The following is a 19,291-nucleotide window of genomic DNA, read 5'->3' as shown; positions in this document are numbered from 1 at the left end:
TATTAAGGATGAAAGAATTTATAGACAGTAAGAGGTTGACAAAATAGGTAAGGAGGTGACTAATAAAAGCTAAGTGAGGAGACAGAATCAAAAGCTTAAAAATCTGACTTCAGGGGGGTGGGGGTTTAGCTCAGAGGCATAAGCACCTGCCTTGCAAGTAGGCAGTCATGAGTTTGATCCCCGGTACCGATAAAAAGGGAAAAGACAAAAAACAAAAAAAAACTGACTTCAACAAGATACCAGCATAGAGCAGGATGTGGTGCTCACACCTGTAATCCCAGCACTTGGGAGGCTGAGGCAGGAGGATTGTTGCGAGTTTGAGACCAGCCTGGGCTACAGAGTGAGCTCAAGGCCAGCCTGAATTGCATAGCAAGACCCTGTCTCAAAAAGACAAAAAAAAAAAAAAAAAAAAAAAATACCGGCATAAACCCTTACTGACCTGAACAGTGGGTTATTTTCAAGGTATAAAGTCGGGACCAACACAAGAATTTGAAGCTGGTGCTCCAATAGTGTTATACTTTCTAAACTATACCTTCCATAAGGACAAGGGCTGATCAGTCTTTCTTGTGATCTGTCCCAAGCATACAAGAGCCAAGGAAATCATTGAAAATGGAAAAGGCAGAGGGCAGGGAATGTAAAAGTCTGAAAAAAGTAGGGTAGTTAAGTCATAGGTAGAACAATTTAAAAAGTTAAGAAGGGATCTAATATTGGAGATTATGGTTTAGTAGTGGCATGCTGGCACAATTGTAAGACTTTTCTCAAGAAGACTCAGTGGTAAGACTCTTCCAGAACAAGTAAACAAAAATCCATGAGATGCTGAAATATTCACTGAAAAAAAAAACCTGATAAGTCAGTTTGCTGACATTCTCCGACCACCTAGGGAGCCTCACCAAAGACTGAACAAATCAGTCTGCTTAGAGCACACATACTGGTGTAACTCTACAGAGAAGGAGGAAAGAGACTAACATTGATCATGGCCAACATGGCTGTAGCTATGGCTATATGGCTGTGATGGCTGACTCAGAGTAAAGGTGATGATCACTGCAATGGAGCTTGGCAAAAACCTGTAAACCTGAGTGTGATGGCATCTTTCTGACCCACACAGAAAGAGGCAGCTAGTTTTGGTGAAACACAAGGTAAGCATGTTTCAAACGGGCTTAAGAAAATGACCCATGTTAAAAAAATGGTTTGGAACTGGTAAAGATGAGCTCCAGGTAAGCTGGAAATGGAAGAAAGTGGGCTCCAATCAAGGAGGCTACTCATGGTTTTGTTTTTGTTTTTTTGTTTTCTGTTTTGAGGCAGGGACTCACTCTGTGTAGTTCAAGCAGGTTTTCAACTCCCTGTGTAGTCAAGGCTGGCCTCGAACTCTCAGCAGTCTTCCTGCCTCAGCCTCCCAAAGGCTGGAACTAAAGGTGTGTGCCCCCACGTCTGGCTTGCTATTTTTTTTAAAGATGCTGTTTACTGGTCTGCTTCCTTAAACAGGCATACAGTGTAGTCAAGGAGCAAAGCTATAGTCCAGATTAAAACATCTGCAATGAGTAATTATAAGTGAAGCAAATGTTAGGTAGTTAAAATTTAAAATATTAAGCCAGTGTGGTGCTGCATGCTTGTAATCCCAGCACTAGGGAGGCTGAGGCAGGAAGATCATTGCAAGTTTGAGACCAACCTAGGCTACAAGGTGAGCTGAAGGCCAGCCTGAACTGCATAGCAAGACCCTGTCTCAAAAAGATACAAGTTTTGGTGCATAAGTTGAATTTAAATAATTGACTTACTGGACACCTAGTACATTGCAGGCTTTCTTCTAGTGACCAACTACAAGCAAGCCAATTCCTTATCCTCACAGGGAAACATGGGGGTGGGCAAGATGGGGGCCACACTGTAAGATGGTCAGGATGTCCTAGAAAAGAATCTTGTAAAGTCCACTAGTTCGTGGATGAATCTTGACACATTCAAACCACCTGAGGGTTACTGGCCCAGAAGTTAATGAGGGGGAGGGAGGCAGATGGGTAAGGCAAAGGCCACGTTTTATGTGGCTTTGTAGCTACCGTAAGAACTTTGAGGGGAGAAATCATCTGAAGATTTACAGCACAGAAAAAACATGATGCTAACATTTTAAAATAAAATGGAATAACATACTATCAAAAAGAATCTTCTAAAAAGTAAACACTGATAACAAATTCTGGCAGTAACTGGGCAGACGTTTTTACTGTTACAAATGTTAAAATCTGGAGACTTAAGGAAATCCCTGAAGAAAAGGTATAAAGGAACTTACTGCGATTTGTCTTTTATCTGTTTCTCCCCTTTTATGATGAAGGTCTGAATGATTAAGTTAAGAATAATGTCTGCTCTCAGGATGGCTTTTCAGTTTTAATTTGTATGCAGGACTTTAATTTACAGAAATAAACTGTTACAAGATTACAAACATGGGTAGGATACAAGTCAAGTATTCCAAGATGGTGACATCCCAAATGTAGTCATAGTAGGAGTCCATAGCATCATGACTGAAAAAGAGAATTCAGTTACTACTTTCTTAAGCAGAAAATCTCCACTTACTTAAAAAAAACCAATCATACCTGTTTTGTTCCTGTAGTGACTTAAAGGCTGTTTTGTAATCAATTTCTCTGAGGAACTGACATAAAATTGCCACCTAAATAAACAAAGATTTGAAAATGAAAATGGTTTCATGTAACAATAATTCACCTGTCTTAATCATTCTTTAAGACAGGGTCTTGCTGTGTAGTCCAGGCTGGCCTTGAACTTGTGGTGATCCTCCAGCCTCAGCCTCCCAAGTGCTGAGATTACAGGTGTGCACCACCATGCCTGGAAATCTTTAATTATTCTTATATAAAGAGTATTACTTTTATTTTATTTTATTTTTGTCTTTTTCCTTTTTTATTGGTACCGGGGATCGAACTCACAACTGCCTGCTTGCAAGGCAGGCACTTATGCCGCTGAGCTAAATCCCCAGCCCCAAGAATATTACTTTTAAAGAAGCCTCGTAGACCACACCAAATGGGTACTTATGCATTCCATCCAATTTTAATTTCAAAGACCTTTACCAAAATATCTGACCAATATTTTCTTCATCTATGACATAAATTACAAATAGAAGCTGGCAAATGGCCAGTTCAGAAAACTGAACTGAAGTGGATGGCAAACTACCAAATCCAAATGTCAGGACCTTCAAGGACACATAAAACATGCAATTAAACCTTTCACCACTGAACGCTTTAAGCTACTGATCTGCTTACCATGGAAAGTATTCAATCAATTATATAGTCACGATGTTAATCTCTTGAAAAAATACTGGGAATACTTTTATTAATGTAACTCATGAAAATTACCTTCTTAAAGCACACCACTCAGTGGCTTTTAGTATATTTGCAAAACTGAATACTCATCACCACTATGTGGTTCTCAAGTTTTCATTATCACCCTCTGAAAAGAATCCATTCATATTAACAGTAGATAACTGTACATATTTCTGATGCTTGTTAATTTATGTCTGCAAATTGATCTGTCTATAAATCTGCTTATTATAGACATACATATGTGACTTATATCCATCTTGCAGTGTGATAAGCATATTTCATTTTTATGGATGAGTAATACACTGTAGGGCGACACCACATTCACTGGTTGATAAACACTGAACTTCTCTACTCTCTGGCTACTGTGAATGCTGCTGCCATGAACATTCACATACAACTTTCTGTGGACATGTGTTTCCAATTTTCATGGATTTACCTTGGAACTGCTGGGTCATACGGTAATTCCTATGTTTAACTTTCTGAGGAACTGACAACTGTTTTCTAAAGCCTGTACCACTGCAGTCTGACCTGCACGGCAGGCTCTAATTTCTCTGTACCTCACCTGTAGCTGTTGTTAAATGTCTTTGATTACAGCCATTCTCGTGGGGGTAAAGTAATATCTCAATGGGGTTTTGACTTAATATCCCTAGTAATTGATGTAAATATATAATGTGAAATATAAGAAACCCTAACAATGCCTCTTTTCCAGTAAGGAGGTTCAAAGGTCAATGTTTATAATTGAAACTTTCATTTTAGTCAAAATTCTATGAACTTCTAAAATAAATTTAAACAATATGCCAGACTCCTCCCGAACACTGTAAATTTCAGTAAGTTTGATATAAAAAGGAAGTCTTCCCAGGCCTAAGTTTTCCTAACATATGTACAAATAAGCCAGTATATTAACTCACCTGTGTATGGCAATTCAGCAGAGAACAACATTTTATCATTCGCTTTATTACCTACAAAAACAAAATTATAATGACTTTTTAAAAAAAAAATTATAATGACTTTTAAAATCCAGTTTGCTTTTAATAAATGTGCCACTCTGGTATGGAGAAGGGAAGCTGTATCAGTGAGGAAAACAGTGGTATACAGAAACTCAGCAGGAACTTTCCACTATTTGCTGTCAATCTCAATTGCTATAAAAATAAGCTAATCAAAAATGTAAAATCTTATTTCAAAGCTATTTAAACACTGAAATCACTTGCTAAGTTATACTGGTAGCCTGAATCAAAGGAAATAACGCATTTTTAAAAGAAACCAAATTCAGGGCCAGGGATTTAGCTCAGAGGTGTAAGTGCATGGTTGTGAGGTCGATCCCTGGTACCAAAAAAAAAAAAACCAAAAAAACAGAAACCAAATGCTATCCCAGAGGTAGGAAGGGGAGACTGTGGGGGAAGAAGCAGGTCAAAGGGTACAAATTTGCAATTAGGTATAGAATAGGTCTAGTAATCTAATATTCGGCATAAGGAATAGTAACAACCTATTGTAGAGCTGGGGATGTGGCTCAGTGATAGAGTACATGCCTAGCACACACTAATAATAATACTGTGATACAGCTGGGTACCTTCCTGTGATCCCACACTTGGAAGGCCAAGGCAGAACTACTGAGTTTGAGGCCAGCCTTGGCTAAGAAGTGAGACACTGTCTCAAAACAAAACAAATAAGCTTTTATTACAAAACCTGCTGAACTGAGATGTTCTAATCACAAAGGGTAAATGGAAGGTGATGGATTTGACTGCTGCTATTATTTCTCTGTGTACATCAAAACATCACGTGTCAGAGTGGCTGAAGCTGCAGATGGATCCCAAGTGCTGGGCTGCAGCAGGACTGGTCCTGAGGAGGAGGAGGAGAGCCTGAGGCAAGTCACATGAGCCAGCTGCTCCAGTCCAGACTCCAAGCCCTTAGGCTGCCAGGCAGGAGATCACAGGCAGTGGGAGGTCATGTGACGTTAACTCCAATACATAAAAGCACTGCATTGGTTGAGCAGCTCCTTCCCTTCCATCAGGAGAGGGCTCTGCCTCACCTCCGCTCTTGATATCTGTCTCTTATCTTTATTTCTCCACCTTCTTGATGCCACCCCAGTCCACCATGGCAATCATGCTGTTTGTCTGACACACACACACACACACACACACACACACACACACACACAGAGTAGGGCAAAAAGCTGGAGATTCAAAAGACCATAAAAATGATTTCAGAGTTCAGTGGATTTGGGCTGGGTAAATTAAGGAAAAGAAAAGGGTGACGCTCAGAGTTTGGGTTGGATCAATTGAAAGAGTAAATAAAAGTATGGTAGTTTTAGCTTTTGTGGGAAGGTTGCTTTCTTGTTTCTTGGAAAGGCAAGTGAGTTTATTAGGAGGGGAGCCTGGTAAAGTAAAACACTAAAATCAAGTTGTGAAGAAATCAAAGCACCAAATATGAGCATCAGAAATATAAAGCACAAAAAAAGCCAGGTGTGGCCGGGCGTTTAGCTCTGGCATAAGCACCTGTCTGGCAAGTGCAAGGTCGTGAGTTCAATCCCTGGTACCAAAAAAGAGCCAGGTGTAATGGTGCAGTCCTGTAATCCTAGCACTTTGGAGGCTGAGGCAGGAAAATTCAAGATTAGCCTGGGCTACAAAGTGAGCCCAAGACCAGCCTGAACTGCATAGCAAGACTCTGTCTCAAAAAGAAAAAGAAAGTATATATAGCACAATCTGATCTAGAGCTGTCAACTTGGGATTTAAATTCAGTTAAAGAAAAACTCACACTATAAAGAATAAAATTTAGAAAATAAGAAGGTAACAGGAAGTAGGGAGTCTAGTCTTTTGCAAATAGGAAGGGGACCAAGAGATGGAGCGAGAGGTGAGGGGGGAAAGGGAAGGGAATGAAAAAGAATTTCGATGTGTTGTGTACAGGTACCAACTCCACAAGGAATCTCATCATTATGTACTGCAAAGGCATACTAATAATTGAAAAGGGGAGGGCAGAAGTAAAACATGTAACAGCAGGCAAAAAGAAAGCCAGCTCACAAAACCACTTACCTGGTCAGTATACACATCAGGGGGCACAGCTTTGTTAAAGAAATCAGAACACACAGCTCCTGCCTGGAGGTAATAGTGAAGAGCAGCTGAATACTGGTTTGTTGCTGAAATAGAAAACAGGTAAACAATCGTCATTAAGTCTAAGAGTTGGAAGAAATGAGTTTTTTTGTGAAGAGTCACATATAACTTCCTAAGTGGGCCGAAGCAAATTCAGAACACAGATCGAGAGATAAAACTATACTAATTCAGGATAACACTGGAAAAATTGCATTTATTACCTTCAATACATTTTAAAAGCAATAGATTAGGGGCTGGGGATTTAGCTCAGCGGCATAAGCGCCTGCCTTGTAAAACAGGCAGTTGTGAGTTCGATCCCCAGTGATGAAAAGGAAAAAGACAAAAAAAAAAAAGCAGTAGATTGTCTCCTATAATTGACTGGACAAAAAAATTTAGCTCAGATTTTTCAGCACTTTTAATAGTACAGAATTTAGTACATGGGGATACTTCTTTCCCAAATGACCACACTAGAAATATATCCCAATTTTCTGACTAGTTCAGAATCACTACATCCATTTACAACTAGATATGAAGGTCTTGGTGATGTATTATTTTGGGTACTGGGATGAAAATGAACATTAAAAATCAGCCAAAATCAAAGGGAGGGAAAAAGGCATAATATAGGAACAAATATAGAAGAAACAGGACTGGCCATGACTTAATTATTGTTAAAGCTCAATGGCAGCTACATGGCTCTTCATTATATTATTTCTTCTACCTTTAAATTTTCAATTGTCTGTTACAAAAAGAAAAATCAGCTCCTAAAACCAGGTGCAGCAGTACATGCCTATAAAATTCCAGCATTCTGGGAGGCCAACAAAAGGGTCACAAGTACAAGTCCTGCCTGGACAATCTGAGCAAGACCTATCTTAAATTAAAAAAAGAAGAAGAAGAAGAAAGGGGGTGTGGTGGCACAGGCCTGTAATCCTCCACACTCAGCAGACTGAGGCAGGAAGATTGCTCCAAGTCTGAGCCCAGCCCTGCTATAGAGTGAGTTTAAGGCCAGCCTGAACTATACAGCACGACCTTACCCCAAAAAAACAAATAAAAAATGAATGAATGAGTGAATGGGGCTGGGAGGTAGCTCCATGGTAGTGTTCCTGGGTCTGATCTCAGTAAAACACACACAAAAAACATCACAGAAACTAAAACTGATCCTGACACGATACCAGTCAGAAATTTTATTTGATCTGAATGCTAAAAGATATTGGAAATTCCCCATCAAGCTGGAAAATTGTGTCACATAAAACTGGTGGTGGGAGGGAGATTAGGACTCCATTTTCAAAGATACAAGTAATCACCAACAGTATCCTAGTGAGACTAGAACTGTTAAATAGCAATTTTGCAAACAAAACCTCACCCTCATTCCTTAAGAATGTTTTAACTGTGTACATGAAAAAGTAACCACTATTTTATTTAAGTCCACATTGAACACATCTGAACCAAAGGTTTTATATCAAAAAAAATTCATAGCTTTACTCTTAGCAGAAAGATGAGTAGCTCAAAAACTTAATATTAAGTTTAATAAGATATTGTTAATCAAATGTATTACTGTATTTATTTTCACTTCCAGGAATGCCATAAAAACAAAACACAAAACAACCAAACATCTCACTTACCAAAATAAATGTCTGCCTGAATAATTAACCAGGAATGGTTGTTTGGGTTTATACTGAGTGCGTAACGAACTAGCTCTTTCACTGTGATTGCTACAGCTTCAAAGTCCACAGACTGGAGACTAAAGGAAAGATAATTAACATTAATATCGATTTTAAAAGTCATCTTTCAATCCCATACACTCATTAATTGGAAACACACACCAAAAAGGCTCAGCAAAAATTTCTGCAGCTACAAATACAAAATCCTTACATCTGCTATTATTACTGATGGACGGGCAACAAAAGAAAGACAAAATTTCCTCAAATACTTTTTAAGTTCTGATATTTAGAAAAACCTATAAAACACAAAGGGACAAACACTAATGATACCATTATGTGACCTTAAACCTATCTATGGCTTCCCTCCAGAATGCCTGACTCCTAGTCGGGAGCTCACGCTGGCCCTGAGAATGGAACTGGGTACATGTGGCAAGTCTGCCTCGTCAGTGCTTTCTGGAACAACAGAGACCACTCCTCTGAGCCAGGTCAATGTGCAGTCTGTAGGTGCAGAACTAGAAGATGGAGCCGTGAGGATAAAGCCAGGCCAGCACCCAGCTAACATTGCTAATCTACCCTCCTGGAAGCAGAGGAAGAAACCACAGGCTCTAGATTCAGATCCACAGTAGACTCACGTGCTGGCTCCAGCAAGTAACAGGTGAATTTGGAAAAGTACTTCTACTTCCCTGAGCAGTTAGACTTTACCAGTTAGACTTTACCATAAGTCATCTCTCTGCTCAAAACAATGAGGAAGGAATTCCAGCACTATTAGCAAATACCAATCATCTAACTACATAGCTAGCTACACTGATTTATCATTATATATTATAATTACAAAATGCTAAGTCAAGGAATTCTTCCTCTGTACCAATATGTTTTAAAATAGTATCATTCTCACTATTCTCAGAATTCAATAAAGACTTTCAATCAGGAGAAATACTTTTTCTGGTCAAACATTTAGCTGTATTTTATTTTCTGTGTCAATTTACATTAAAGTATCGTTATGAAGATATGAAGCCTATTGTGTGCAGACACTATTTTAAGCACCTTGCTTGGAAATATACTAACATTTGCATTTAATCCTCACAATTTTGAAGGACAACATATTCTTATACATTTTAGAGATAAGAAACTTGGCACAGACAGCAATTTAAGCAAGGTCACATATGTAGCAAGCAGAGAGGTACAGCTCAGGGAACCTATAATAAACCATTCTTTTGCCTTACTTAGAGAGACAAACAGGCAATCAATTATTAATCTAAAGCTGGGCCAAAGAGGTGACAAACACAGGCAGTAGAGCCACTAAAAAGGCAGAATAGGGAATGGCTGGTGTGTACCTCAGCAGGCAAGCACCTGCCCAGTATGCACAAAGCCCATGGTTCTAGTCTCAGCACAAAAAAACAAAGTAACAAATTCCTTGTTTTTTTCTACCTAATTTTTATATTATTTAATATAAAAACATATAAAAAGAAGACAAGCATAGTAGCACACATCAATAATTCCAGCACTCCAGAGGCTTCAGGCCAGGCCGAACCACAAAGTGAGACATCTTTGAAGGAGAATAGCAGCAGAAGCACGTTACGCTGGAAGCTGTGGACAGAATGCACTGGAACATGCATGCTTCTTCGTAAGTACAATGCTACTTTGGGAACGAGTTTTCGTGAACAGAGGACAGTGTCACCTTCTGACTCGCCATATGGGGTCATATGAGGTAGAGCTGCTTCCAGTCTCTACAGCAAGATGGCAGCAAACTGCTTATCCCGTTGTACTACTGCATGCCTACCTATTAACATCTTTTCTTCTTCAAAGACACTTATTGCAATGAAGTGAGGACCTGCCATTTAGTCACAAAAGTACAAATACCGGGAGGAAGGGCAGCAAAGAAAAGTAACCTGGATTCTCCCGTATGAAAAGCTATTATGTACAGCAAACAGAAATACAGTTCCTTCTCCCAGAAAATTTTTCTCCCCTAAATAAAACTATACTATTGTGCATATAGTACACACCTGTAATCCCAGCACTCTGGGAGGCTAAAGCAGGAGGGTTTCAAGTTCAAAACAACTTAGTGAAACTCTCTCTTGTTCTCTCTCAAACAAACAAACCAAACAAAACCACAAGAAAAAACATCTAGTCCATGCCCATTATCCCAGAATTCAGGAGGGTGAAGCAACAGAGTCACAAATTCAAGACCACCCTGAGCTACCCAGCAAGTTCAAAGTTCAAGAGCAGCCTACAAAACATAGTGAGATCTGGTCTAAAAAACAAACAAACAAATTATTCTGTCTTCTAAGATTTTCAGGTGATTAAAGTAGGAGAGAAGATTTCTTAAAGTAATTAAAGAAGACTGTGTGTCAACTAAAGGACTAGGAAAGTTTGATGATCTCAGTATTAGAAGAGTCCTATAAAAAATTCAAGGAATTATGAAACAACAAATCCCTCTAAAGTGGATTGCTGATTTTCCAATTCTACTCACTGATATTTATCAGAGCCACTTAGATCTGCTATCTTGTGCTGACATAACTTAGTTTTATGAAGATGATTAAGACAGAAACATAAAGTTGTTTATAGAACCTTAACAGATTTGCGAGCCTAACTAGTCATCATCTAAGGGTATCAATGCCAGTCAGCATGGTTTCTAAGTGTGTAACTAATTTAATAGAAGTATGGGCTACACTTCTACTTACTTTGGAATGGAAGATGGCCAAATAGAAATGTGTTCAGCTGTGATATCATTCACAATGTCCTCCTTTAAAAATAAAACACAGGGTCAGGGATTTAGCTCAGTGGCACAAGCACCTGCCTGCATGAGATCATGAAGTCAATCCTCAGTACCAAAAAATAAATAAATGAAATAAATACAAAAACAAAAAAAGTGACTTAAAAAGAAGTTTCTTTGAAATTTTTAAAATCAAATTGCAAAATACTAACCCGAACATTGTGAAGTTTCACAAAGAGTGATAAAATAATAGTCAAAACCAATGGCTCCTACAACAAAGAAAACATAGTCTTTAAATTATATGTATATATGCATATAGACAGATATGCACACACATTTTAAAAATATTTCTTCTGTCAATCTCCAAGATACCAAGAATTTTCTTTCAAAAGACCTTACCAACATTCCCTGGTGGTCTAGTGGTTAGGATTCAGCACTCTCTCAAAAGACCCTTACCTTTTTGGAATTTAGCGTGTGCTATAGTTTATGACACACTAAAGATCAACATCATGGTGATCATGTGATAAAAAAAATCACAACACACATTTTCCACAAGAGTTACCAGTGTAGATGTCTGGCTTATAGTGCTGTCTCCAGGCTCGTCTCCTTGTGACTCATCTGTGTGACTAGGTGGTGCTGGGAATAAACCCAGGGTATCACTCACACTAAGACAGTGCTCTCCCACTGAGCTGTGCCCAGCCTTCTCAGATGACTGTGACCTCTTTCCAATGCTTCACTACCTCCCAAATGTGACTGTTTTATTCCTTAAGACAGCACTTACGGGATAAAAGCCATGTGATAACCATTAAATAAACGATATTTCTCATATAATTAAAAACCAGTCCTCACACATTTACCCCATTATAAAGACTTGTTTACAATTTAGAAAACACCTGTGCTACTCTACTAAAACATGCTGAATGCCAGGCACAGTGGTGCACACCTGTAATCTCAGCACTCAGGAGGCTGAGGCCGGAAGATCACTGCAAGTAGGCTGGTCAGGCTATGTGGTAACTTCAAGGCCACCCTGAACTACACAGTAAGACCTTGTCTCAAAAAAAAAAAAAAAAAAAAAAAAAAAAAGCAAAAAAAGGATTATTATTCTCAATAAGGTTCACAGAAGTTTAGCACATTAACAGGCCACTTTAATATTCTAGGCAGACTTTGAAGCACACAATACTATTAGTTATTTTGCAAAAATCAGCAATAGTTATATCAATTTTAATAAAACTCACCCTTAACTTTTTGATAAAAGAAAGTAGTTCACTCCTATAAGAACAAAAAAAAAATCTTAAGCATATTTAATATCAAGTATGAGACATTAAAAAACAAGACCAAGAATACAAGTTACAGAGTAAATTTAGTTTAGGTTAGGTTATTCCTAATCCTCCAACTCTGCATGTATGGAAAGGAGTATATTCTAGTGTCATAATAACCAAATAATATTTCTATCCTGTTAAATCACATGTGAATTGTTCATCAGTTCTATCCAAAATTAGATACTGTTGATTTTGTTTTTTCTTTTTCTTTTTTTGGACACTGTTGATCTTTAATTCCAGTTTATTAAATTACTGATAATCTTTTTCAAGTAACAAAATAAAGGCCATACAAATAGATTCATCAAACAGAATCACCATAAAATTCTCAAGATTATCACTCTATGATACAGGCATAAAAGATAAAGGTAGATGCTTTTGAAACAGTAAAGCTTGAAATGGCACGAAAAATAAAGTCTTTAAAACTTACAGAAATACCAGTACATACCGATACATTATACCTAATGTAGATTCCCTTTGCTTTATTAAACTAATTCTGCCATCATTTCCTCGTTTGTGCTGATTAGACACACTACAGATCTGAACAACAACTTCCCAAAGGTCTTTAGCAGTCCGTCTACTCTCTTTGGGTCCTGGAAGTTCTTTGCATGTAGCTGCTAAAAGCTGTCCAAGCTATAACATGAAAACCAAACAAAACACAGAAAAGATAATAAATATCAGACATGACAAACCTATAACTAGGGCACACTAGAGGAAAGACAGATAACTGTCCAAACATACCAAGCAGTTACTTTGTGCTGTGCATTCAACATACCTCTGAAGACTTTAGGGTTTACTGTTGACAGATCTAAGTTTCTCTAAGGAAGAGGATTTGCTGGTTCTACTACATAAACATCATCATTTCTGAACAATTACAGTGTAATCTAATGAGGGCAAAAATAGTCTAATGGAAAAAACAAGACAATGAACAGAGAGGTGATCTATTAAGGGAAAAAGTATTCAAAAAACATGTATTTCTCTTTGTAAAATATCCATAATAAAATCACACACCATGTTTACTGCAGTGAAAGCACAGAGGTGAGATTAAAATAATGCTTAGAGGGCTGGAGATGTAGCTCAGTGGCATAACACCTCCCTGGCAAACACAAGGTCCTGAGTTCAAGTCCCAGTGTCAAAACAAAACTACAAGTAAAATAATTCTTATGTTACATGTACACACAGAGATTGCCTTTAGTGATTTTTAAAGTGAGGAAAACTAAAGAAATTAAAGCTGGCACAAGATTTAGAGCAATTACTTTTTTTCCTTTTTCTTTGGTACTGAGGACAGAACCCAGGTCCTATACTACCAAAACAACCCTCCATCTTTACAGCAACTTTTCTCCAAGGAAAATTACCTAGGTTAAAAGAACTACCACAAGATGAGGTAGTATTAAGAAAAGACTGGTCAGGATCAAAGAGAGTGACCAATTTGACTAAAGACAGCCTTAAGGACCTAAGAAACAGGTACAATCCAAAACTAAAAAGAGGGAGCTCTAAAAGCAAGGCAGAGAAAAGGTCTGTTTCAAAGCAAAAGAGGGGCCCTCTCTCCTGGCTCTCATTATATTTTACATATGACATCTCTTTTAGGGGGTGCAACGGCAAGGATAACTTCAAGTTCATCAGGAAACCCCCACTTCCACCAACCTGGACCTAAGAGAAAGTATTCTTCTGGGTTTCACCCCTGCTTCAGGTGGCTTCTTTAAGGAGGAGACAGGATTAGCAAGGTGAACACTGCTACTTTTGGCCACTGTGGTTTTCCTCACTATAGAGCTCACCTTGTGTCCCCCAGGGTATTCTATTGTCTGGCTTTTTCTTCTCTCTCTCTCAGCACAAGCTTGCACTACAGAGCCAGTTTTGCCCTCTTCACTTTTACTGTTTCCAATAAACTGTCATCTGTTTGAACAATTTCAAACAGGAAGATGAAAATAATAGCTCAGCAAGTACCTGACACACTGCAAATACTCTGCCATATTTGCTTTTTATGTCTATATCTAAATACATAGTTTTATTAAAGCATTAAGGTACAGGTATATTATTTCACACCTAAATACTTCAATTTACATCCTCTAAAGATAAGGACATTTTCCTATGCAGTAATAATTCTATGATCATGTATAGGAAAACTAACAAGAATGCAGATAATCTCTAAAGCAAGTGAAAATGACACATTTCTTCCCTATGCTATGTGACCAGGGGACCAGGCACCCACAGTTTAGCAGGATATGTCATCCTGCATATCTATTGAACACTCTTCTCCGACACTTGGGATCACAACACCTATGGCTGTTTATCAGGCCAGGGCCGCAGAGCTCTGTATTATCTCAATTCATTTCCTGTTGTCAGGAATGACATGTTTAGTTCAGGTCACTAAAAGTGCTATATAACTAAATTTAATTAAAGTATGAACTTTCAGAAGTCTTAAACATCAAAAACCAACTGAATTCCACAAACCTATATGAGCACCTATATGCGCCAGACAACATGGAGAGCAAGAGGATATAAAAAAGTAACCAGCTTCAAGCTCACCACTTTACAGGTAAGACAAGTAAGCAAATAACGTATCAGATAGGGGCTGGGGCTCAGCAGCACAAGTGCCTGCCTGGCAAGCACAAGGTCATGAGTTCAATCATCGGTACCAAAAATAAGTAAAAAAAATAATGCATCAGATTACCTATGACACAATAAGAGAAATGTCAATGTGACAAAAGTTGGGGCATGGCGGCTGGTGCACACTTGTAATCCTAGCACTAGAAGACATCTAACAAGCAGTCATTTCCTAAGGGTTCTAATTTTTAGCAGTGAAGCTACTCACCATGAGCAATTTACAATCATCGACCCAAGAATGAATGAATACAAGAAAGAAAGAATAAATAAGACACTTAAAACAACATGCAACTCCAGAATTTCAGCTCACCAAGGCAAACCCAGAGATCAGAGGTGGAACTATTGCAAGGCCACCCAAGAGGACCCCTGAAGTGGTAACAGCAAAAGTAACAAAGCACAATGAATGAGGTTTTAGAAAAAGTTAAATTACAAATAATTTTGTAGAAAACTACAGAAATGGTGACCATAATTAAAGACAAGCTTCATGACTCCAGAGCAGATTAAAAAAAAAAAAAAAACCAAGGAGTTTAGGAAAATGATAAACCATGAACACTTAACATAGGAAAGAAATGGAATCCATGAAATGAACTGAAACAGATATCCATCCAGGAGACTAAATATTCCAGTGAAAGTAAATGCAGCAGAATGAGTCAATGTAAAGAAATAACAGCCGTAGAAAACAAGATGTGGTTAGTGATCATGCAAACAAAGATTTCTTAAAAAGAGCAAGGGACCACAAAAACTAAATTCAACAGCTGCTAGATAATATCAAGAAGACTAACATAACCTGATCACAGTCAATGAAAAAGCACAAACATAAAAGAACCTGTTCACAAGAGTAATAGCAGGTGCCAGGATATAGCTCAGGGGCACAGCGCTTGCCTGGCAAGCACGAGGCCATGAGTGCACTCTCTGGCACCAAAAAAACGACAACAACAACCAGAAAGTAATGGCAGAAAACTGCTAAGCATGAAAAAGAATTTGAGAGATACATGAGGCATATAGAACTCCAACTGGTCATGATAAAAAATAATAATAATTAATCTAAACCATGACATATAATAGTCAAGATCACAGAAATTCAACACAAGAACTATTAAAAAGCTGTTAGAGGGGCCAGGGATGTAATTCAGCAGCACAGTGCCTACCTGGCAAGTGCAAGGTCATGAGCTTGAGTCCCAGTACCAAAAAGCAAAAAATAAAAATAATTTTTAAAAAGCTATTAGAGAAAAGAAACAAATCACCTATAAAGGAAAGCCCAAAGAATCACAGCAGACTTCTCAACACAAATTCCCAAGTCAAGGAGAGCTTGGGAATGGAGTGAAGTTAAAAAAGAAAAAAAAACTTCCAAGCCAGATTGATATAGCCTACAAAACCCCTAGCCAATCTTATGAAAAAAAAGGAAAGCAGGGGCTGGGGATTTAGCTCAGCGGCATAAGCACCTGCCTTGCAAGCAGGCAGTCGTGAGTTCGATCCCTGGTACCGATAAAAAGGAAAAAGACCAAAAAAAAAAAAGGAAAGCAAATAAATAAATAAAAATTTAAAAAAGGAAAGACTCAAATCCATGTACTTAGGAATAAAAAAGTTGAAACCACAGCATACCCTGTAGAAATTCAGAATTATCATCAATACCTACTTTAAGAACTTGTATTCAAATAAGACAGAAAACACAAAAGAAATAGACCTACTCCTAGACACATGAATTACCAAAGCTGAATCAAGAAGATACAAAAATTCTAACTAAACTAGTATCAGTCAATAAAATTGCAGATGTAATGTAAAATCTACCTATGTCTTTGCTACTTTTCTCTTGCTGCTGAGACAAAATACCTGATACCCAAAATTAGAGATGGATAGGTTTATTTAGCTTTTTTGGAGGTTTCAGCCCACACTCAGCTGGCTCCAAGGCAGGGTGGCATGGCTGAGGGGCAGTCATTCACAATGCAGTAAGAGTGAAAGAGCAAAAGAGGAAAAATCATACCATCTTCCCTCCCTTATATTGTATGCCGGCTCTGCTCCTGGGCAGGTGCAGCACTCAGACAATCCCAGCACTAGACAACACACCAATCACAAACACCAGATTCAGCCGCCTCCATGACTGCCTAAGACTCGGGGATCACACCTCGACACAAACCATAACAACCTACAAAGAGAAGCCCAGGTCCTGACAGATTCACTGTTAAAGTCTTCAACAAATTTAGAGAGACATAGTGCCACTCACTACTCCTCAAACTCTTATGAGACTGAAATAAAACCAATACTTCCAAATTCCTTCCTGGAAGCAAACATTACCCTGATGCCAAAACCAGAGAAGGATCCAACCAAAAGAAGAACTACAGGCCAATCTTCCTAATGAACACAGTCACAAAAATCAATCAATAAGACAGTGGCAAACAAACTTCAGTGAATCAAGATTATATGCCATGACCAAATAGAATTTCTCCCAAGAACACGGATAGTTCAACATACACAAATCAATAAATGTAATACACTACATTAACAGAGCCAAGGACAAAAATGTTATAATCATCTCAATAGGTGCAGAAAAAACATTTGACAAAATCCAACATCCATGCATGATAAAAACCTACAAAAAATGAGTACATGGTCTTTATCTCTATCTGATAAAAGCCATCTACAACAAACCAACAGTCAATATCACACTAAATGAACAAAAACTGAAAACTTTCTCTCTCAAAATCAGAAACAAGCCAAGGATGTCCACTGTTGCCATTCTTATTCAATACCATTCTGGATACATTAGTCAGAGCAATTAGACAAGAGAAAGAAATAAAAGGGATAAAAACAGTAATGGAAGAAGTTAAATTATCATTATCTGTGGACAATATGCTACCCTACACAGACAACCAGCAAAACCACTCAAAGATTTCCAGGGTTTTTATTGTTGTTGGTTTTGAGACAAGGTCTTATATAGCTCAGGCTAGCTTTTTTGTTGTTGTTGTTGTCTTTTTCGTTCTTATAGGTACCAGGGATCGACCTCACGACTTCCTGCTTGCAAGGCAGACGCTTATGCCGCTGAGCTAAATCCCCAGCACTGCTCAAGCTAGCTTTAAACTTACTATGTAGCCCAGGCTAGCCTCAAACTCGTGGCAGTTCTCCTGCCTCAATCTTGAGTACTATGATTACAGGCATGAGCCACCATGCTTGGCAACTTCTAGATTTAATAACCAAATTCAATAGCACAGCTGGTTACAAAGTCAACACAAAAATCAAAAGCCTTCCAATGCACAAATAAAAAACTCGTTGAGAAAAAAAAAAAAAATCAGGGAAACCACACCTTTCACAACAGCATCCAAAAAACTGAAACATCTAGTAATCTAACAAAGGAAGTAAAAGACTTTTATATTGAAAGCTACAGCACTCTAAAAAAAGGAGATTTAAGATATCAGAAAATAGAAAGATACCTCTTATTCTTGGATAGGAAGAACCAATTTAGTGAAAATGGATATACTTCTGAAATTGTTACACAGGTTTAATGAAATTTCCATCAAAATTTCAATAGCATATCTCACAGAGTTAGAGAAACAGCCAGGCATGGTGGTATAAGCCTGTCATTCCAGCATTGAGGCAGAAAGACTGCTGTGAGCTCAAGTCTAGCCTAGGCTACATAATGAGGGTAAGGCCAGGCTGAATGACACAGTGAGAAGACCCTGTCTTAAAAAAAGCAAAAAGAGGAGCTGGGGATTTAGCTCAGTGGCATAAGCTCCTGCCTTGCAAGCAGGCAGTCGTGAGTTTGATCCCCAGTACTGATAAAAAGGAAAAAGACAAAAAAAAAAAGAAAGAAAAGAAAAGAAAAAAGAAAAAGAATTAGAGAAAACAATCCTGAAATTCATTTATAGTCAAAAGGTACCTAGGATAGCAAAAGCAATTCTGGGCAACAAAGGCAAGGCAGGCAAGGTGTAATTTCCTGATTTGAAATTAACATTACAAAGCTACTGTGATAAAAATAACATGGTATGGCAGAACAATAACGACAACAAAACCCCAAGGATCAATGGAACAGGTTAAAAGATGCAGAAACAACTCCAAACATTCAGCCACCTTAAATTTAACAAAGGAGCCAAACAACTTCACTGGAAGAGCTAATTTAATAAATGGTCCTAGAAAAACTAGCTTTCACATACTGAAGATTAAAACTAGATAAACATCTTTCACCATGCACTAAACTAAAATCGAAATGAATCAAAGGTCTAAATATTAAAACAGCCACGTGTGTTGGTAAACACCTGTAATCCTAGCACTTGGAGGCTGAGGCAGAAGAATCAGTTTGAGTTCAAGGCCGGTATGGACCACAGAGTGGGTTCAAGGCCAGCCTGAACCACATAGTGAGACCCTGCCTCAAAAATAAATAAATATTAAAACAAAAACACTAAGTCTGCTGAAAGACAGAATAAGTGCAACTCTTGAAGACACTGGTGCAGGCAAAAACTATGAACAAAACCTCAAATGCACAGGAACTACCACAAAACATCAACAACTGGGATCTCATCTTATTAAAAAGATTTTTTAAAAGCACAGAAAAAGAAACTACCAGCAGAGTGAAGAGACGTGGAAAAAATTTTTGCTAGTTTCTTCTCAAATGATT

At 38.2% G+C, this 19,291-nt stretch overlaps 1 protein-coding gene across 2 annotated transcripts in view; it reads right to left on the bottom strand.

The window, feature by feature from the left end:
* Positions 1-19,291, bottom strand: part of Ints8 (integrator complex subunit 8) — a 55,422-nt gene that overhangs the window by 1,601 nt on the left and 34,530 nt on the right. For both annotated transcript variants that reach the window (XM_003479929.5, XM_013143832.3), the window contains exons 17-26: positions 12,530-12,714; positions 12,001-12,034; positions 10,978-11,034; positions 10,734-10,795; positions 8,014-8,132; positions 6,338-6,441; positions 4,220-4,270; positions 2,574-2,647; positions 2,437-2,501; positions 2,273-2,316 (exon numbers count right to left, since the gene is read on the bottom strand). In XM_003479929.5, the coding sequence (XP_003479977.1) occupies positions 2,273-2,316; positions 2,437-2,501; positions 2,574-2,647; positions 4,220-4,270; positions 6,338-6,441; positions 8,014-8,132; positions 10,734-10,795; positions 10,978-11,034; positions 12,001-12,034; positions 12,530-12,714 (795 nt within the window). The remainder of the gene's footprint in view (positions 1-2,272; positions 2,317-2,436; positions 2,502-2,573; positions 2,648-4,219; positions 4,271-6,337; positions 6,442-8,013; positions 8,133-10,733; positions 10,796-10,977; positions 11,035-12,000; positions 12,035-12,529; positions 12,715-19,291) is intronic.

The sequence above is a fragment of the Cavia porcellus genome, unplaced genomic scaffold, assembly GCF_034190915.1.
Source record: "Cavia porcellus strain 051 isolate PalLab524CR breed Dunkin Hartley unplaced genomic scaffold, mCavPor4.1 scaffold_10, whole genome shotgun sequence".
NCBI lineage: Eukaryota > Metazoa > Chordata > Mammalia > Rodentia > Caviidae > Cavia > Cavia porcellus.
Note: the sequence above shows the minus strand (reverse complement) of the source record. Positions and strands in the feature narration are given on the sequence as shown.